Here is a 22,989-nt window from a genome sequence, read left to right as displayed (position 1 = left end):
CCTAAGGAATCCATTGGTACCAACCATGTCATACTAGCTTTTCGGGAAGGAGGTCAAATAATGCTCCAAAGTTACGCTAAATTTTGGCGAGGAAAAACTAAAATAGCCATTTTTAAATGGGGTCCCTTGACCTCTGACCTCTTGATATATGAATGAAAATGGGTTCTATGGGTACCCACGAGTCTCCCCTTTACAGACATGCCCACTTTATGATAATCACATGCAGTTTGGGGCAAAAATCATGCAGTTTTTGCATGAACTACTAGTATGAAATACTGGGGTGTTCTTCATACTATGACAGTTTTCCTACTATTTTTTTTTTTATCAGTTTTCCTATTCTTGCAGCCCTACTTCTGTGTTCCTGAGTTTTAGATTCACACACATCACAGTGACGTTTTCTTAAAACCCATTTATTTGACTTCCTGAGACGCTTTGTACAAATAAGGATCATTTGCATCATGTTGCTCGAGATGTTTAATCATTCAAAGGCTTCTCATATTCCTCTCCCCCCCCCCCTCCTCCCTCCCTCTTCCTCACACACAAACACCCCACACCTAGCAGAGGCCTATGCATACGTACGTGTGCATGCTATTTATACGTTCATGTGTGGGCACTAAAACGAAGGACAGCATATTAAAATACTCCTCCTCAGCGAGCAGCAACCAACCAGCCGTTCCCGTCCTTTCCGCATCTCCCCGGAAAGATAAATGCTTTCCGAGGGTAACCTTAAGACGAGAGAACCACCTCCACTCTCACTCCCACACACACACTCCTTCTCTCTCTGCGCTCCTGTCCTAGTTTGCCTGTCTTTCACACTCCCTCCATCTCTCTCCTGGGTGCGTTATAGATGTGGTTACCGCTGAGTTCGATTACAGACAGGCTGTCTAGGGACTCTGTGTGTTTCTGTGTGTGTGTGATGGTGTTGTCGGTGAGAGTGTGTGTTCGGGGGGTGGGGGGGTGGTGGGGCAGCTTAACAGGCCATTACTGGGATCACTTTGTTTTACATAATACATCATCCATCTGTCCTGGACACACACACATACACAAACACACAGGCATGCTGACCAGGAGGGGTGATGAGGCATAACAACAGTTAAGAGCGATCACCGTGGAGACAGACGTGCTCTGGTGCAGCCGAATGACCAACTGGGAGTCGGCCGTCCAATCAACACACACATACGGACGGACAGAAGATTGACACAAACATGTAGAAGACCAGCAGACAGACAAAGAGGAGAAAGCTGAACTGCAGATGGTGATATAAACAAATATGACATAAAAATGAATAACAATACAACCGTGGCAGTAATCCATCTGCTTCTCAAATGATGAATGCAGATAGATTTGTGTACAAACAAGCAATTAGGTTGATGTTGAAATTGTAGATGAAGTTGAAGTGTCAGGTTGAAGCGGCTCCTCATGTATGGATCAAGAGTGTGGATACATTTGTGAAATAAGTAAAAGATAAAGTCCAGCTACCAGGTCATTGTTGTGAAATAAACCCCAACAGGGCGATGCGGCACCCTTCCGCTTTGTGTCGGGGTTTATTTCACCACAGTGACCCGCTAACTGTACATTATCTCGCTTATTACACGGCCACTGACTCAAAAACGGTCCTCCCGAGTCCGACATCGGAACTACGTCCATAGCAATGGTCTGTTACACATAACAACGGTCTATTATACATAGCAACTGTCTGCAATAAAGAAATAACAGACCGTAGAATGCCGTGATTGACCAATCAATACAATGAAAATAAGAATTATATATAACAATAACAATAACAATAATAATAATAATAATAATAATAATAATAATAATAGCAGCAACAACAACTGATGTTCTTATTATTAATAATTTAATCAATATGTTTACAAATTTCTTTGCAGATATAAAAACAGTAATACACAGAATAAATGCAGTGCAATTAAGAAATAGGATGAAAATTTAAAATTAAAAGAAAATAAGAAAAATAAGAATTATATATTATATATAATTATATGTATTATTATTATTATATGTATAATAATAACAACAACAACTGATATTATTATTATTATTATTAATAATATTATATGCAAATTTGTAGGATTCGAAAATCTGCACTGAATCTCTGTCATAAATTTCCAAAGATAAAAAGGTGATTAATTTTGATAAATACATATATTGCATTGAAAATAAGAAGAAATTAAAAAAAAGAAGAAAAAAAAAGAAAAACATTACTCTGGTCATTTTAAGAGCTCAATCATGAAGATTATCTTTTAAGCTTTGAGGAATGTGAATAAAACATTTAAAGGGAACAGAAAAGGATGAAGAAAACAGAGATGGAGAGACTGCAGATGGTCAGATTAGGTCAGATTATTGTTTTTATTCGCTTCCTGAGACCAACAGATGTATCAGGAGAGGAGAGGAACAACTCCTTCCAGCCTCTGAAGCTGCAGAGAACAGATTGCACCGGGTGAAAAAAAAAGAATTTGCTAAAAATACCACCTCTTCCTCTAGTTCTCACCCTCCATCTCTCCATCCCTTCCATCAACACACACACACACACCATTTGTTTTTATCAGCATACATTAACATCACCAGCACTCATGCCAGCTGAACTCAGGGAGGAAGTTCAGGAGTGGGCGGGGAGTGGGTCGTGAGGTCACCACAGAGTGTCCAATCATCGATGAGGAGGGCAAGACACTGACGCCTGAGTCTGCATGTGTGTGTGTGTGTAATCCGTGGTTCAATCTCACCTACTATTTTAAGAATCTACTCCCTCACTCTTCACCCTCTACTGCTCTCTTCATCCGTCTTTACACTGAGAAACTATACTGCAGCACCCTCACACACACACACACTCACATATGTATACTGTATATATAGATGCGCACTTCCACTGGAAGGCAGAGAACAGTTTCTATTTATAACCAGGTGTGAAGATACACAGGTGCAGGTGAAAACCACCCTTATCTGGTAAGTGAGCAAATGTGTGCGGAAAAAGGCAGATGGAGAGAGAGATGTTTCCATGTTTAATGAATACAAACAAATAGAGGAGAAGGAAATAGAGAACACGAGAGAGGGGGAGAAAGTTCTATGAATTCTGTTCAGTAACTTTCTAGGAAAACAGGAAGTAATCTTTCCATCGCACTCTATGGCCTCTAGGTTCAAAGCAGTAAAACTGGCAGTGATTGCAGTGGATGTATGTACAGTATGTTATGTTCTAACTGATGTTTTTGTCCACCTGGGGGCAGCGGAAACAAGTAGTTAACATGCTATTAACATATTAAAAGCCTTTAAGTTGATATGGTGAACATGTTAGTAAGCAGTTGCTTATTTCCAGCTAATCTGGAGCGACATAATCATTCATTTGGAGCTGTGTTTGTGGTCACCTAATGAATGTAAGTAGGGATGCACCAATACCGAGCTCATGTACTCGTACTCGCAAAACGGCTCCAATACAGCGGCACCGATACCACTTTACGGCAGCGTGACGTTAACCTGTCATCACCATCTTTTGGGCCGGTGGTGCGCCCAACCCCACGGGGCTGGGATCCCACCTCAGGCGACGCGCGCCAGCCCTCACTTTCATTGCGACACAGGGTTTTGCTTGCACCCTCTGACTCGCACGTGCGTTAAACTCCTTGGTCCGTGTTCCAAGACGGGTCGAGTGGGTTGCAGACATTCGCCGCAGACCCCTGGCGCCTTTTACATAGGCCGAGCACCGCTGTGGGGACACAACGCGGTTGGGGCGCACTAAGGACAGTCTGCCACGGTGACGCTTTGGCCACGGCCGTGGGAAGCACCTTCGCCCAGAGCCTTTCCAAGCCAACCTAGAGCCGGTCGCGGCGCACCGCCTCATATGCGGGACTCCCCAGCCTGCCGTGTGTCGCTCACACCCTCCAGCTGGCTGTTAACAAAGGTCTTCTGGCACAGAGAAGTACTCGTATCGGTACTCGGTATCGGCGAGTACCCAAATGTAAGTACTTGTACTTGTACCCGGTATCGGTCCATCCTTAAATGTAAGTCAAATATTCACTCTCTTTTAACTCTGTTTTTGCTCTCTACCAACTCCTGCGGGAGATATCTGTCTCTTTAGCTGCTAAATGCTTAACAATGTTCACCAGCTAGTCTCTAACTGTATCTGTCTGCCGTTTGGTGCTGAGCAGGTAGCGTACGGTGGGTTTTTAGAGCTTTTTCACTGAAAACAGCTGCCTGCTGCAACCAAAAAAGTCGCTATGAGAGCCGTGAGAGTGAACCAAAGCGGTAAAGTTGTGGGCCGGACGGCTAAACTATGAGCTGAAACTCACTATGAAGCTCTGTAAAGCCGAGAGGAGCTGCAGATTCAGGTGATAATTCCCCACTCCACTCCTATAACGTTGTTTTCACATTGTCATTAAAAAAATAGGAATTATAGCCGCTTTAAGCCCATCGTAAAGTGTTCTGATGTGTGATTCCTTTCCTATCACTTGGAAAAATAGTGTGTTGTGGTGGTTTTACCTTCGGTGGAGGATCCGGACAAATCGATGACCACGTACACCTTCCCCTCCGGCTCCAAGTCAATCTGCAACAGACAAAGAAAGAGAGAAAGTAAATCAGTGCGAAATAACACAGCTGAACATTGAGCACAGCAGGGGGGGTTTCCTCCAGCACAAACAAACACACCAGCAGCACATGGAAGAGGTCATTATCTTCGCCACCATTTCACTCCTCACCACCACTCGCATCATTATCAGCATTAACATCACCATCTTCATCACTATTTTCATTTCTATCCTCAACGTCATCACTCTAGACGTGCATCTGATATCTGGATAAAGATTTCTTATAACACACGTTTACAGGCATTCTGGTTGTCTTGCATCTGCCCTTGTGATCCGATCTCAATGTGCAAATTAGGCAGGAGGAGCTGGCAGACTATATAAGACAGTGCTGCTGAATTGGCTCAACTTATTTTTCTTTCGCTGATGAAAAGGGTCGTCTCTAGCTTTTGGCAAAGGCTTGCTTGAGAAAGCGGAAAGTGTCAAAGCTAGAGGGCCGATCAACTTGTTATTGGTCAATAGAATACACAGGAAACATTGTCCGCGTGGTCCAACCATAGACAGTATGTAAGAAGTGGATGTAGTCACCGTGACGTCACCCATTGTGTTTGTGGACTGCCGTTTTGAAGCCTCAAGTTTGGCATTTTGGATGTCGCCATCTTGTTTTTTTGCAACCAGAAGTGACACAAGAGGGAGCTAAGTACAGCCAAACGCTGAATGAAATGTTACAATTAACGTTCATGAACTGAAAACACACTGAAACGGTTGAAGCTGTAAGACGAAAACGTTCAACAACTCTCAAACCGGACAACGCCGTGGTAGCGACCTGTCAATCACAAGGTAGCCACGCCATAAAGCATATCCTGCCTAATGGTCTATTTGACTCTAAATGGGACCATAATTTACTAAATGAACATCATGTTGTATTGAAGAAGACTTGAAACTAGCGATTGAGACCATAAACTCATGTTTACAATGTTTACTGAGGTAATAAATCAAGTGAGAAGTAGGCTCATTTTCGCATAGACTTCTATACAATCAGACTTCTTTTTGCAACCAGAGGAGTCGCCCCCTGCTGGCTATTAGAAAGAATGCAAGTTTAAGGCACTTCAGCATTGGCTTCACTTTTCAGACCTGGAGGTAGCCCACTGGGTCAAACCTCAGGTCAAACTTTATTATCCCACAAGGGGAAATTTGTGTGGTCATACACGTTCTGTTTAAAACACAAAGGTACACTGTATTTGCATGTTAAATAATAAAAACAGAGGCACCAAAAAGGAAAAAAAAACTCACGACTCAACTAGTATTATAGATCTTTTACAACTTCCAGATGTTAAGTTTTAAAAGTGGTCGATTAAGTCAGTATAACTCATGAAGCCACAGTTTACAGGTGAACAACAATCTATTCATCCACCTATCTGGTGTATGCTGCAGTCATTTAACAGGTGAGTTGACTGGTCCATTCCTGCTCCGGGGTAGATAACATGTGCAGGAAAAGATCATTTTCATACAGAGATTAATAAGGTATAACATTAACTTTCTGTATGTTATCATAGTGGATAATATGATGTTAATATTAACCACAGCATCAATAAAAAAAAAAGGTTTAGGGCTGAAAAAAAAACTAAATATATAAAGAAATATTGTATTGGCACTCAAATCCTTCCTCAACAGAGTCAAATCAGCTTTCTTGACAAAATGTTCTTGTGCTGTGAAGAGTTTGCAGCCAACAAATTTGCAGCATTACATGTTGGACAAAGTAACGCTTGAGGAGTCTCATCCAAACTTCTTATTTTTAGATCACCAGCGAGCCCAGTCCTCTCTGTGTCAACAGACTGTAACATGGTAAGAATTGATTTCTTGTGTTATACTCACGGGGATGCTAAGAGTTGCCAAAACACAGACTTGGATGACTGAAGGGGAAGTACCTGTGTTATAATCCATTAATCCTCTCTATATATATGGTAACAGAAGTAAATGAAACCTGATTAAATCACCATATTTTCTTATTTATTTTCATTAATCATTGAGGTTTTGTGTTATTTATTAGCACACATCTTGAATTACAAGTCATAATGAGTTCTGTGTGTTTGAGCAGGTGTCGTCAAAGCGGATGCTAATTTACTCTGGGAACAATACAAAAAGAAATGTTCCTGCTCAGACATTAATACTAGATAAGCAAACATACAACCTGCATACGCACAAGACTTATTCAACAAATAATGACATCACCCCCACCCCCACTCTTCAATATACAAGTACAGAGATTAGAGAGAGTGCAACGGAGAGCGCTAGAAAGACAGACGACACAGGAAGAGAGAGAGTGAGAAAGAGAGGTTTAAATCCTTAGTTAAGCTCTGGGACAGCAGCAGATCCTCTTATGCAACAGTCAGACTCACACACACACACACACACATACATGTCCATGCATTGCTGAACATGAGACACAAAGATCGCACAGAAACCAATTATCAGACACACTGCATACATCTGTTGTAGATACAGCAGCACAGGCATACAATCACGTGGAGAGTTTACAGTGTTGCGATCTGCAGCAGAACTCAGATGATATGGCACCTTAGTGACTACGTTTACATGCACACTAATGATCCACTATTATTCCAAGAATATGACAATACTGTGAATTTTATACGGGTCATGTAGTAAATAGCATGTTCTGTTTGGATATTCTGAATTAGGCCTTATTCCGAATGGAGCATTTTCCGATAAAGACATATGGGATATGCCGATATTCTTCAGGTTTTAGGAGAATTCTTTGGACATGTATACATGTATACAAATACTTTAAAAGCCCCTTAGCCTGTATACAACTACCTACTCAATGAGAGGTATTCATTACCTAGCCCAACAACAACATTTTGTGAAATGTAAATTAAATGGAATTAAATCAGCAGCTAACAACACAACATTAAACCGGCACAAAATTAATGCAACACATAAACATCGGCCACTGCCATTTTATCTGATTATATTATTCGCCGATATGCCGATTGCAGTCAACAAGGCGAAAATCTGACGATTAATCGGTGCATCCCTAGAAAATATGTATGCTATATAAACCCATGTATCTCAGTGTTCACAGATTTGCCTTTGTTTAAGCCACACTGGCTTCCTGTTGGAATCTATCTAAAGCTAAATATAATACAAGACAGAGAATATAGCACATATGAGCATACGTGCACTCTCATCCTTTTGTTGCATGTATAACACATAACAACTGCATGGGATTTGGGACCTATAAACGCCATTGGATTCTTGATGTCTACCCTTGAAAATGATGTGCTAATCCCCAAATGTAACCTCTTGCATAACAGCGCATCTCGGCGGGGATTTCATCTGAAAGATGGACTCAGAGTGATTTGGAACAGAGTGGAGCAAATGGACAGCACCATCATTGATTTAGTGCTCGGGATCCTGAGGTGGCCTGCCAGCCAAAAAACTGCACTGTTCTCACATCACCAGTTATTGGCCACTACTTGGGCTGCGAGGTGCCTTCAAGCTCACATTTTTCTATCCAAATCAATATGAATTACTACTGTAAATATATGGGTTTTTGAAGATGAATTAGAGCATGCCAGTGTTTAATATCGTGCCAAAAAAATAAATCTAAAATAAACAGAATGTTTCATCTGAATTTCATTCTCGGCAGGATGAAAAAAATATTTTCTACTGCATTTACACCATCATTTAATAGTAAAACTAGAATTGCACTCGGAGAGCGCAGACCTCCGTGTGTGACTTTAAAAACAGATCACAGCTCACAGCTAGTGGTTACGTGAGGTGGTCGGCTTATTTTTAACACGGCGTGTTTCCGTGTAACATATCGGCGGATGCCTCTCTCATTCAGCAGCCTTGTTATGTCTGTATAACGTTACACTACGTTGTCCTGTCATCATGTCATCTACAGCTTTGTTCTTCCGCACACACATCCACACACGTATCTCTCTGCTCTCGGAAGTAGGCAGGGTCACGGGTCATCAGTTACACTGCGCATGTGTTATACCCTGTGGTTTTAATGCTCAGGCTGATCGGAATCCTTCAAAATATTCCTGAATCCGGATCATGATCCGGATCGCAACCAAAATCTAATAGATTGTTCATTGTGCCATTTCATTCAAATCTATCGCGGACTTTTGGAGTAATCCTGCTAACGGACAAACAAACAAACAAACCAACAAATAATCCAACAAACCAACGCCGGTGAAAACATGACCTCCTTCCTAAGCCTTAGATAACAATCCACTAAATCCCATGACAAAGTACATGTACATGTACATGTACATATATATATGTACATATATAATCACAGGCTAATTTATATTACCAATATTGAAGCTCTTGACTGCAATTGAATGATTTCCATCCTTGAGCAAATTTGCTCAGAGTGGGACCAAAAATTAGATTAAACCCATCTAATAGGCTTCCCATAAATAGCGTAGTCTTATAGCAAAAGTAAAATATCTATTAAAGGCCAAGTGTGTAGCCTGTGTGTATCTAGCAGTGAGGTGAGGAGATTGCAACCAACTGAAGCTTCTCCCGTGTGCCAAGCGTGTTGAAGAACTACAGTGGTTGACACGAAAACACGAATGGCCCTCTGTAGAGCCAGTTGTTGTAAGAGTAGCGTAGGTCATTTGGAGCAGAGCAAGTATGTGGGAAGTGAGTGGTGAAGCGAGAGAGGGAGAGCAGCGGCGACGAGAGCGAGTAAAATTATTGACTGTGGCCCAAGCAGGAAAAAGTTACTTTAGAAACATGACGGAGCAACATGGCGGACTCCGTGAGGAGGACCTGCTCCCTATATAGATATAAACGGCTCATTCTAAGCTAACGAAAACACAACAATTCAGGTGATCAGGTGATAATACACTAAAGAAAACAAACTTATTAATATTATATTTCATTTCTGCCAATAGATCCCCCTAAATGCTACACACTGGTCCTTTAAGTCTGGTGTAATCAAAGTATTAATTGAACAACTAGCTGTTAAGATACCTGAGATCTTTCAGAAATGATATAAGAAAGGAATCTATTATATTTTTCAAATAACTGATACGGATGTTAGCTATGCAGATATTTCTATGGTTACCGTTCTACTACAGTGTAACCATGTATCCTAGCAACAGGCGTTTCTATGGTTGCAGTGCTGCTTTTTTTGGTGAGAGCTTGTAAAATACTGTAACTTGTAACAGAATCACTTAGAATGACTATATGTTAAGTAAATGTTCAATAAATTAGATAATGTCCCTTATTATGAGTGTTGTTAATCCACAGCGGACAGTATTTCGTACCTTTGGTGGAATAAGGAAACACTTCTGCATAAACAGTCTCAGGCTTGCGCAGGTGCGTTTTAAATAGATTCATGTGTTTGGGAAGTAGTGAGCATACGACTGGATAAATGGGACTTGGATTATACTGCATGAGTTGTGTGAGAGTTTGAAAACGGATGTTTTGATATAATTTTGCTGTTGTTAAACAAAAATGTATAGTGTTTATAAGAATTGATACAGTATCACAAAACATAATATTGCGATATTTAAGTGTATCGATATTTTCTTACACCCCTACCGTGAAGTTTCCTTGAAGAATTCGAGGTAACACGGGGCGAGTAATTGATATACAAGTGGTCGTTTTGAGGGTGAAGTATTAGTTACACCTGTGCTTTTCCTGCTCTCGCATGTCAACATGTCTGCCGTGAGAACGCTCTACTGGAGTCAACTTACAGTCTCCCTTTCTGTGATTCTAAGCTCACCTGTCTCTATTTGAACTGTCACTAACCATGTCATTACATAATAAACCCAACCCTTAAGCGGGTAATTCAGGATAAAACAAACACTAATGCACGTGTAGTGTTTTGAATGAACATCCCTTGGGCATTTTAATGTAATCAAGTCGACTGGGGGGGTGGTACTGAGCCTAACAAAGGTGCATCACTTAGTTTAATCATACAGTCATTTCAAAAGACGAATCATTTCAGGTCAGGGTTGGGCATTGTGACGATACATACCGTGAGAGTTTGCTATATGGTCTCTACCTAAAGCTGCACTAATCAATAGTTTCATACAGCACTAACAATGGATCAAATGACTGTGTAATTATTAATATGTGAAAAGGTAGCTTGTAGCGACGAATCCACGGAGAATTATCGGTGCGTTGCAGCGCCTTTTACCTCATTGTTTTTTCTTTTCTGACACCTCAAGCTGTTTTTGGTGAAAATGCTCTGATAAACCCACCGTACCCTACCTGCCGGGCACCAGACAGAACAAACTGGTGAACTTAATGGAGCATTTAGCAGCTAAAGAGTCAGATATTTCCCTCAGGAGTTGGTGGAGACCAAAAACACTTACATTCGTCAGGTGGCCAGAAACACGACTCCAAATAAATGATAATGTTGCTCCGTCTCTTGCTGGTAGGGCTGGGCGATAATTCAATATGATAATTCATCGTCTTTCAATCGTATCGTGATGAAATCATATATCCAGATATCGTGATACACTATTACGTTGTCTAAATTGATAATAACAAGCACACACTAACTCAAATTTCTAAGAGAATCTGAATTGATAAGAATTCTGCTTATGGGAATACACCAGTGTAATTAAATCAAACTATTGTCTTATCTGATTACTCTGTATTTGTGTGCATGCATGTAAACATAGTCAGTGTATAGCTGGAAATATTTATTTTTTCTCTATAATTTCACTTGAAAAGTTCTTAATTTAATGAGAAAATACTCAAGTGATTATACAATAAGAAAACATACTTACTAATATTATATTCCATTTCTGCCAATAGATCCCCCTAAATGTTACACACTGGTCCTTTAATTATGAATAAACTGTTTTACAATGGCATTTCAAGAAAATGCACTAAAATCATGAAATATTTAGGCCTGCCTGCAACTAATGATTATTGTTTAGTTTATTAAATGTCAGAAAATGGTGAAAAAGGTTTGTCACAACTTCCCAGAGCCCACAGACCAAAAAGATATTCAATTTACAATCGCATAAAACTGAGAAGCTGGACCACTTTAGCCCGATAAGTGGCTTAAACCATTAACTGATCCACAAAATTGTTGATTTATTTCCTATCAACCGAGTAATGGATAAATTGCCTAATAGTTTCAGCACTAATAGAATGACATATGCAATGATGGAAGATTTTATCCACATCACCAACCCTGTTAAATGAACTGTAACGTGACTTGGATTTAACCTGCTGCGTACAGACACACACACATGCGCTGAGTTTCCCCGCCCCGACAACAAAAGATGGGAGGAGAGAGAGCCGGAGAATCTAGTTCGCCTCATTAATCTTGTTAGTCCAATTAGGACACTGATACAGCCAGGGAGACGGATAACTTCACAAACCCTCTCGCACACACAAACACACACAGGAAGTGCTGAGTGTGTCTGGGGATTTTAAAATGGACTTCGGAGGGAGGTTAGCGTTAAACACACATAAAAGCTTAACTCTCTTGCGTTCGTCCCGTCGCTACACACACACACACACACACTTCTGACAGAATGAAAACACACACACACACCATATGCAGCAGCACAGAGAAGCACTCAACCAAGCAGACAGGGCACTCAAAGCTTGCATTATATCAATACTGTGGAGCTAACCCCCTCCCACTCTCCGTCCATCTAGCTCGCTATCTCTGTCCAACCAGACAGCTCTCTCCGTCTCTCTCAGGAGCGTTTAGTCTCAGTGACAGCCTCCCACATCCATCTGTCAAATAAAAAATGTCGACTCTGAGAGAGCTCGACCGCATTCACACAATAACATGTGTGTTTGCATGTGTGCCCTTCTTTCTATCACTCAGCAAGCATGTCCGCCTGCACACACACACACACACACACACACACACTCAGGAGGCCCATGCTGAGTGAGACAGCATGAGAGTCATGCATCTTTAATGTAACATCACAGACTGCTAATAATGTAAGAGGAGCTGAGCTGTGTGGTGGTGAAGGGGGGGAGGATGGGGGAGATTCAACAAAGCCCGCCCCCTGCCACGAGTGACGGGTCCAGCGGTCCAGTAGCACCAACTAGACAGGAGGAGAATTTGATTTAGGAGACTCCCGATCAAATCATCCTGTCTGTTCAGTCGTCTTAGAGCTCACACACATCCAAGATGAGTGTGTGATATCCAGATGGACTGGCAGACGGCCTGCTGTAGATCAGACAGGCAACGCTGTTGGATCTGTCTAAATGAAAACACACTTCATGAACACTCAAGCTGCAGAAGGAAGCCCCGTTTCTAGCCATGTTGCGATTTCAATTTACAACTAATGATTATTTTCATTGTCGATTAATCTGTTGATTATTGTCTCGATTAATCGATTATTTGTTTGGTCTATAAAATGTCAGAAAATTGTGAAAAATGTCTTGTTTTGTCCACAACTCAAAGATATTCAGTTTACTGTCAGAGGAGTAAAGGTCCAAAAAATTAGGGTTGTCCCGAATACCATTTTTTGGGCTTCAAAGCTTCGGTGAGAAATATTCTATATAAATTAAATACTCGATTATGATTGGTTAATCACGGTGTTCTACAGTCTGTTATTTCTTTATAGCAGACCGTTGCTATGTATAACAGACCATTGCTATGTATAACAGACCGTTGCTATGGGCGCAGCTCTGATGTCTTACTCTGGCGGACCTTTTTTGTGTCAAATTATTGATTTCTTAAGTAAGTAGCCGTGTAATAAGCGGGATAATGTACAGCTGGCGGGTCATTGTTGTGAAAGAAACCTCTTCAGGGCGATGAAAGACACGCTCCGCGTCGGGGTGCCACATCACCCTGTCGGGCATTACATTCACAATAATGACCGGCTCGCTGTACGTTATCCCTTACGTGTGCTATGACTGTGTATCTTTTTTAATTTTTTGATACTCATGGTAATACAATACCTGAGGTTTGAAATCAACACCAAAACTTTTTTTGATACCACTATAAACAAGTTTTTTCCTAAAAACCAAACCAAAGTTCTCAAATAGTAAATGTTGGCTAAACACAAGCAGTCTACAGAAGAACTTTTCCAAAATAAAACCATGTAAAATTGGCCAAATTGTTTTATTTTAAGAGGGAACTATCTGATCAATAGATGACAGCTTTCGGTATATGAGAGTTGTAGTTACTTTGTGCTACAGATACATGTCGATCGGTACCAAAAAAGAGATTCAATACCCAGCCCTAATGGTGAGTGACAGCTGTCATTATAGCCGTCAAAATCAATGGTCGCCAATACTGATTTGACCTCTTTCGGCTTTGTTAAGAAAAGCTATTAATCTGAGTTATGCAAATTCATTTTTAAAAACTATTGTTCAACCCTACTCTGTCCATATAAAATAAAAGACATTTAAATTTATTCAAAAGGTGTCTACAGTTGGGAAATGCAAAAATAGACACAATCCTGGGGTCACAGAAAGAGAAAGGGGGCGAACAGTGTGCATTTCACCTGCTGTCCCAGGCCTCTCAAATATCCACCCATTTCTTCCCTTTCACTGACAACATGTATTAAACAATCTCCAACACCCACACACACACACACACACACACACACACACACACACACACCATAGGTTGACCTGATTTGGCATCATTGGGCAGAGCACCGTGCTTATCTTTTTGTGTGTGTGTGTGAGTGTGTATTGTCACAGTGGCAACATCGCATCTTAAATCCAGTCTGTCCTACTTAACCAGCAGGTCAGTGAGGGGCGGAGCTTATGATGTCATGCAATTTGCCGTGGTGAGGGAATGGGCTAATGACAATATGGCTATGACCTCAATGATCAGAGACACGTCTTGAGTGTGCTGTCCCTTACACAAAAGTACAATGGTATTATGATAGTAATGGATGATACTTTCAACTTTACTTTCCATCCCAAAAAAATACGATAAGGCCCAGTCACATAACAAAGTTCATCCACCCCTCTTTGCAAAACACTTAAAAGCTTGGTGACGTAGTTGGTGAAATACTGTAGCTGATGAGCTAACAGCTAACACACTAGCAGGCCGGGAAAGATACTAACACTAGTCAGTCACAAAAACTCTTTAAGCTTTTTCTATTTTTTTCTGTGCTGTGCCATTCCCTGGTATTTTATGCTCACTATTTCATTCAATAAAGAGGTATTAAATAGGGAAAACTCTCTCTGAACAGGCTAGCAACAGAGGCAACAGGGCAACAAGTTCACACAGTTTATTCAAAAGATGTATTTAAGCATAACATATAATCCTGCAAACCATGCCTCTTTTGTGGAGCAGTTTATAGTAGGGCTGGTGATGCTTCACCTATCTCCTGGTTCGATACTATCACAATACTTGGGTGCGGATTCGATATGTATTGCGATTTGATACTACGATTTATTGCGCTTTTTGTTAACTTTTTTAACACTAGATCATGGGAAAAAGTTGAATCCTACACTTGTAGGGACTTTTACTTTGGAAAATATCTAAATTTATGAAGTAAAAATGTTTGATTTTCAGCATGTAGTCAGAGACGTCTGGAAGTAAAATATCATTTATTGTCAGGCATTATTTTTTACTTAAAGAAAATACCATTCATTTGTGAGGGAAATTATTTCTTTATTCAGGGTCTTTATTTCTTTGGGTTGCTGGAAAAAAATTAATAAATAATGCCTGACAACGACTAATATATTTGACTTCAGGACATCGCTGACTACATACATGCTGAAAATCAAACATTTTTACCGTATTAATTTAGATATTGTCCAAAGTAAAAGTCCCTAGAAGTGTTTGATTCAACTTTTTCCCATGGTCTAGTGTTAAACAAAGTATTGCAATAAATTGTAATATCGAATCGCTTGTAGCATCAAAATACTTAAAAATCGCAATACATATCGAATCGGCACCCAAGTATCGTGATAGTATCCAATCGGGAGATAGGTGTATCGTCCCAGCCCTAGTTTTAAATGCTGGTGTGACCAAGCCTTAAATGCCACAGTTAGTGACCATAACACTGGCCATGGTATCGCATTGCAAAAATGGACAATTAATATCAAATCATACACACCATAATTATGAGCAGCCAAATGGAAATAAATATCCGCACTATCAGCTAAAACAACTAAGAAAGTGTCTATAAAAAATTGCTGCAAAGCCATCATCACTGACAGTTTTAAAATTCAATATGAACACTAACAAAATAGATTCAGCTAAATATATAAACAACAAAAAAATACTTATAAAATATATCGCCTACCCTAGCTTTGCTTAAAAAACAATATGTAACACAATAAAAAATTGCAAACTTAGGATATGTTTTTGTGCCAAAAAAGTGAAATTAAAATTCATTAAACTGTTTTAACCATTTAAAAAAAGGGGGGGGGGGGGGGGGGGGACTGGCCTCTTATTGTAGTCCTTCAGCCATTAATCCTGGCTGCTGTAAGTATGAGCATGTGAGTGTGTGTTGATGCCAAGTGTCAAACAGTGGCTGGCTGACATCTGACGTGATCCGTGTCCCTGAGAGGAAATGTTACACTGTGTGGTCATCATGTCTCAGAAGCTCCGAGCAGCCTTCTGCTTGATATATTTACATGTACACACAGCTTATTTCTACACCTCAAATCCTGCTTTCTCTCCTTCATCACTATCTTCCTCTTCTCCACAGGCCTTCTCTGCTTTAAATAAATTATACCACAGCTAACAAGCTAATACTAAACGGATATTATCTTTCTAGCAAAGTCAGATACCATAGCTAACAAACTTATATTAGCCTCATATATTGTTAGAAAACCATAACAATATATGAAAATGTTTTAAGAGTGGTCGCTAAAGGAAGCAACACAACAAGCCTAATGACAGAACTGTCCCAAAGATGTCATGTTTTAATGTTGTATAATGTTTCATTATCAAAATCATATACTATGAGATACTATAAGATCATTTTGGTGTGTGAATTTTACATTGTAAGCTTAAAGAAAGATTACAATATTCTATATTCCTTGTTTGTTTTTTTCATAACTTTGGTCATAAAACCGCTTTTTACTGATTGGCTGCATTGTGGACACGCAGGATACTACATAAAGCTTTACAATAACATCTGTGACGGCAGCCAAATATAATCCTTTTATCTAAACAGCTTATTTGGATTAGAAGTGAAAAGTCAAAATCAACAATACTGTCATCATCCTTTGCATTACTCTGCCACTGCCATACCACTGTTACCACAGGAATGCACAGACACAGATTTGTTTACAGTGGTATGTGGCTCACCTCTATATAAAGGCGATGCAAGGCAATTGTATTTATATAACACATTTCGAAGTAAACTCCATGTGCTTTAAAGGTAACAGAAAACATGTACGCAAACTACAGCATATGTGGCAGCGGGATATGGATTAATTAATATGATACATAAAGGGCAAATATTGCTCTAAAAACTGTGTGCATCAATAAAATGTATGTTTTGTCAATATTAATATTACAGCTTTTAAACAGTGATGTTATGGCTGTGACTTTGACCTTGAGATTTTTAACCTTTTGCCCCCAAATAAGTGGTGTAAACAACTGAGTACAACTTGTTTAAACCTATCTGAAGCTTGGTGGGCCAAGTAAACATTGTTGTGTCAAGCTGACAGCCTGCAAACACAACCTCCACAATTATGCTGGTGCGTAAAAGGGAATTTCCCTTAAAGAATGGACATGCAGCACAAAGAAACCTTTTAAGTTTCTCTACCTTTGAAGGCCTTGAATTTAAATGATTCCGACTTGTCAAAGAACCACCAAGGCGCTGTTCTACTTTGTTTTTCTCTCTTCTTACCCCCCTCCATCTCCCCCAACTCTCACCTACCCATCTCTCTCTCTCTCTCTCTCTGGTGTTTCAGTGGGTGAGAGGCTGTCACCAAGGGGACGGGCTGTCATTGTCGCCATGGGGATGGGCTCCACAGAGCATCTCAATTACTGAGTGGGACAATTAATAAGCATCAAAGCCTGGTTAATATTTCACCGGCGGCACAGAGCAGCAACCTGGCCCACAGCGCTTGGGTCCACAGGAGATGTATCATGGAGAGGTGGTGGAAGACAAAAGAGAACAGGAAGCAGAGAGGATGGGAATAACGGCGCTGAGACGAGACGGATGATGAGATGAGTGAGGCAGCAGAAGGGCTGAGGAAGTGAGAAATACGGCGCTGAGGTACACAAGCCTCAGTGTTCATCTTAAGGGCATACCATTTAATACGAGTGTATGGCATCATATTGAGGAATTTTATTCTTATTCTAATATTAATTTGAATTAATTTACATTTTAATTCATATCACTGATACCACTGCTAGTGGCTCTGTGAGGCTGCACTGAGCTGTTTAGCACGTGTAATTTCTTCCATTTTCACCATCTAATGGTGCCTTCAAATGAAACTCGTGGGCTCATGTTTACAACTTCGGAAGTTGCCTACACGATGTGCGTTCAAGTGGTTAAGTCGTGAAGAACACCGCTGCTAAGCAACGGCAATATTAATGATACTGTCGGTGTCTAGAAGCCACAGAGGCTAACAATTTAGTAAGCTAGCAAATGGGTAACATAATGCAGGAAATGCAAAGGCATAATGACAGAGGAAAAAGATGAGGCCGTTGGGAATATCAACATTTTCCATGTGACCGAGCGGACGCTACTGCGCCTGCTCCAAGGGCCCAATGGATGCGGAAGATCGCCGGAAGATCCGGGTACTTTTCAACTCGGAGGTCGAGCCATTTTGGCTTCATGCGCCACTGAGCAACTTTCATAGGAATGAACGGGAGCCCGCCTCCAACGCTGTATCCAATACATCCATGTGCTAACAGCGCTAACAGTGAAAACCAGGGATGTTAAAAGAGAACTGGATACAGCATTGGAGGCGGGCTCCCGTTCATTCCTATGAAAGTTGCTCAGTGGCGCATGATGCCAAAACAAATAATGCCTCACAATGACTGATATATTTGACTTCAAGACATCTCTGACTACCTAAATGCAGAAAATCAAACATTTTAACTGTATTCATTTAAATATTTTCCAAAGTAAAAGTTCCTAGAAGTGTATGATTCAACTTTTTCCCGTGATCTAGTGTTAAAAAAGTTCACAAAAATCGCAATAAATCATAATATTGAACCGCAATACATATTGAAATCAGCACACAAGTATCCTGATAGTATTGTATCGGGAGATGTATGGTCCCAGCCCTATTAACTACTATATTATACTTCCCACCGTTTCCTTGTTGAGTCTGAACTTTACATCCGTCACTGGAGACTGAAGAGTAAATGAAAGAAGGAGCATCAGGGAGGCAGCAGATGAAAGAGGAGTGTAAGCTGCACAAGCGAGGCAGGAAGGAGGGAGATGATGGGTAAATGAAGGCAAGAGGTTGGGAGGGAGGGAGCGGGTGGGTAAGTAAGGAAAAAGAGAGGGGAATCACTGTTGGAGAGGGAGAAGTGGTGAGTAATGGAGTAATGAAGGGAGGCGGACGGAGGGGAAGTGGGAGTCGCTGTGAGGCAGATGTATTGATGAGCCGGCAGGCTGATCAATGGGATGTGGTCAATCAACAGAGTGATCCATATGCTCTGACCTCACTCTGGATGGCTGAGGGACGAGGTGTGTGTGTCTATTTATATGCCAATGTATACTGATACAGTGTAGGATTACATAACTACACATCAATATAAACCACCCCTGACGAACCATACCGTCTAGTAACAACAAACCATACATACTTTTACATCATATATAACAAAGCTTAATAACATTTTAACAGCACTGCAGAATGAAAACAAGCTTCCCAAGACTTCAAATATGAGATTGGAAATTCACCACAATGAACATTTTGTTGCCTCTCTTTTACATTACGTCATAGTCATATGTTAATCCAGCTGAGAGCCGAGTCTGTATTAAAAACTCTGGCATTTTAGAGTTTTCAAAACAGTATTACCGTGCTACAAACATGACAAAATAAATAGTAATAAGCATAACTAAACATTCACTGGAATTGTTTACCATCGTATTGAAAACAAGTTTCAAGTCTCTGACAGTTTCTTTTCATCGTGTACTTGCATGAACTGAAAACGATGGCTGCCTTGAGAGGTATTTTGTAGGTAATGAGCTAAAATCAAAACGACACATGCGGTTATGTAAATTGCGTGTCCTCAGCTCCCAGAATGCTTGTCCTTCATCAGCCTTTCATCTAACGTAAAGCGAGACGAGATAAAACAAAGCGGAACGAGATCACATGTTAAAACTGGAGACAAAACTTGCAGACCCCAAACAAACGGCTCTTTATCCCCTCACATACAGATCGACATGTGGCGGTCCAACATCACAGTCCCGACGCAAATTAGATAACTTGAGGAGAAACCGTAACAAGTGAAAGCACTCTTTCCCCAACGCCGAGCTACATATTATGTGTATCTCTCAACATACAGGGAGAGGAAACTTGTTGAAGAAGTTGAACCAGGTTGTGATGAAGTCTCACATCTACATTGTTTTGTGTGCTTGCTTTATAAATGTAACTCTGCAGGGGGAATGACGAGGGCACGCCATATTTCTTTCAGTCCAAAAGGCAGCAGGAATGTGAGGAATTGAGGAAGGACGACTACAGGCTGGACCCGAGATGCCCAAACCAGATCTAATGCAAGTCCAAACAGCTCCCGTGTCACAGATAGAGGAGGGAAAGCTGCAGAATCAAAGTACTAAACGCTATAAACAACAACCACAGAGGTGTCTCTAAGCCCTGACGCTGACCTTATTATGACGGGTTGGTTATCCAGAAGTGACAATAAATATAGTTTCTTCATTAATGAATGTCATTATAAAATGTATAGGGCTGTCAAAGTTAACGCGATAATTAACGCATATTTGTTTTAACGCCACTAAATCTTTAACGTGTTAACTAGAAGATAAAGATAGAAGATACTGGCATCATACGAACCTAAACAAACCTAAAGTATTTATTGGTGTTGTACTATCTTGTTGCGAAGGAGGCTAAATAACGCTCCAAATTTGCGCTACATTTTGGCGAGGTAAAACTGGCAAGGCCATTTTCAAAGGGTCAAGGGATTGACCTCTGACCTCAAGATATGTGAATGAAAGTCGGTTCTATGGGTACCCACGAGTCTCCCCTTTACAGACATGCCCACTTTATGATAATCACATGCAGTTTGGGGCAAGTCATAGTCAAGTCAACACATTGACACACTGATAGCTGTTGTTGCCTGTTGGGCTTCAGTTTGACGTGCTATGATGTGAGCATATTTGTTTATGCTAAATGCAGTACCTGTGAGGGTTTCTGGATAATATTCGTCATTGTTTTGTGTTGTTAATTGATTTCTAATAATAAATATATACATACATTTGCATAAAGTAAGCATATTTGCCCACTCCCATGTTGATAAGAGTACTAAATACTTGACAAATCTCCATTTAAGGTACATTTTGAACTGATAAAAAATGTGTGATTAATCGCAATTTACTATTATAATTGATTGACAGCCCTAAAAATTCACTGTTTCTGTAACAAGTTACACTCATTCATATTAATATTGTCTTATTCATCTCAGTGAGTTTAATGCTGTGAAATAGCTGTTATTTAGATTTTAAATTTGGGGAATAAACAGCAATGGCATCGGATCCGTACTCTATAGTATTATAGGTAATCTGAGTTGAGGGATCAGAATCTGTATCGGAAGAGAAAAAAGTCGGATCAGTGCACCCCAACTCATGAGCAAGGCATTGGGCTGCTCTGTGAAGCTCTCAGGAAGGTGTGTGTGTGTGTGTAAATGAATTAATTATGTGAAGCAGCCCCAGCAAATGGACAAATTAGGTTATTTTCTGGATGAATAAGTTCAAAAAGAAGTTGATTTTGGATGAACGCTCAACAAAATGTATGGATATTGCAGCGAGGGGACACTGAGAAAACTGTACACTGAGCATTTTCTTTCAGTAACAACAAGCACCACATCAAATATGCAAAACAAACAATGCAACAGTAGGGTTGTTGCAGATAGTGATGCACCGATACTGACTCAAATAGCTGGATCGGGTATCGGTGACAATGGGGCCAATTTATTCAATTAAATTCTATGTGTATATACTATATACATTATATACTGGAATTTTAATTCCTGTTTAAGTTTTGACCAATTTGTTGCTGCATTAAAAAGGTTTACACTCGAACTGTAATTAATGTAAATAATTCCTGTTAATTATGAAGATTTGTTTTTACCACGTTTCTGGTGTTTCATTATTTTAACAATAAATAACAATTCAATACATTCATATCTATGTTATTTATTTGTAACATTTAGTTTTACAAAGTTAGGAAAGCAAAGTTTAAGTCAGGCCTGATGTTGCCTGACACATAAAAGAATGACCCCAGTCACTGCCACACAGTGAGGCATACAGCTTATTAAATAAACACTGGTATCGGATCGGTACTCGGTATCGGCCGATACCCAAAGCCCAGGTATCATATCAGCATCGGGACTGAAAAAGTCTGATCGGTGCATCCATGGTTACAGAGACTGTATGTTTTAGAGGTGTAAATGCAGATCCCACCGTTCTGCATTAAAAAAGTTAACTTTTACTCAGATTTTATGCATATGGTGGTGAGTTCTCAAATAACGGGTTTCAGAGCGCAGCGGTGCCGTTGTTGAGGTGTGTCTGAACGGGACTTCAGTGAGTGAGAGAGGAGAGGGAACTGGAGAGTACTAAGAGAAAGAAATGTTCAAGCAGGGGCAAAATTAATTAAAGACAACTGATGAATATTAGCCTAGTTTATACCAGAGATTCACACAAATTCACACCAAAGGGGCGAGTTTTCTTTCCTGACAATTAAAAGTAAAATAAAAGAGAAAGGCCTTTTTTAACATAAAAATGCTGTTGCAGTTTGTTATTTTCATTCTTTAAAAGTCACCAGGATGCAGGAAACAAAGACTCAAATGTTTCTGTCCCCACTTTGGTTTTAAAATCCTCCCTATTTTTTAGGTCTCAAGGCTTGGCAAGTATCGCAATATATTGAATCGTAACTCCTGTATCGTATCACCAGATTCTCGCCAATACACAGCCCTTGTATGTTTCTGAAATTGGTGGCCCTAGTATGTTTGAACCTGGGGTCTGCACAAGCACATTTTTCACAAATTTACCTAACCCAGAGGTCTGCAACCTGCAGCTCTTTAGCCCCTCTCCAGTGGCTCCCTGTGGCTTTTTAAAAATGGAAATGAATAACTGTTTTTTGTTTACATTTTCATTTTTATTTTTCAATGTTGTAGGTCTATGGTACGACGGAGTTTTAGGGCCACATTGAGGAAAATAAATAAATCTGAGATTTCGAGAATAAAGTCATAATATTACCAGAATAAAGTCAGAGGTTTACGAGAAAAAAAGTCGTAATATTATGAGAATAAAGTCAGAAGTTTACAAGAAAAAAAAGTCGTAATATTATGACAATAAAGTCAGAAGTT

At 40.2% G+C, this 22,989-nt stretch overlaps 1 protein-coding gene across 1 annotated transcript in view; it reads right to left on the bottom strand.

Moving 5' to 3' along the window:
* The window catches only part of prkcea (protein kinase C, epsilon a), a 43,757-nt gene that overhangs the window by 19,110 nt on the left and 1,658 nt on the right, over nucleotides 1-22,989 (bottom strand). The window contains exon 2 of the mRNA XM_074619644.1: nucleotides 4,486-4,549. Coding sequence (XP_074475745.1) covers nucleotides 4,486-4,549 — 64 coding nt within the window. The remainder of the gene's footprint in view (nucleotides 1-4,485; nucleotides 4,550-22,989) is intronic.

Source organism: Sebastes fasciatus, chromosome 20, assembly GCF_043250625.1.
Source record: "Sebastes fasciatus isolate fSebFas1 chromosome 20, fSebFas1.pri, whole genome shotgun sequence".
Classification (NCBI taxonomy): domain Eukaryota; kingdom Metazoa; phylum Chordata; class Actinopteri; order Perciformes; family Sebastidae; genus Sebastes; species Sebastes fasciatus.
This window is presented reverse-complemented; position numbering and strand designations above follow the sequence as displayed.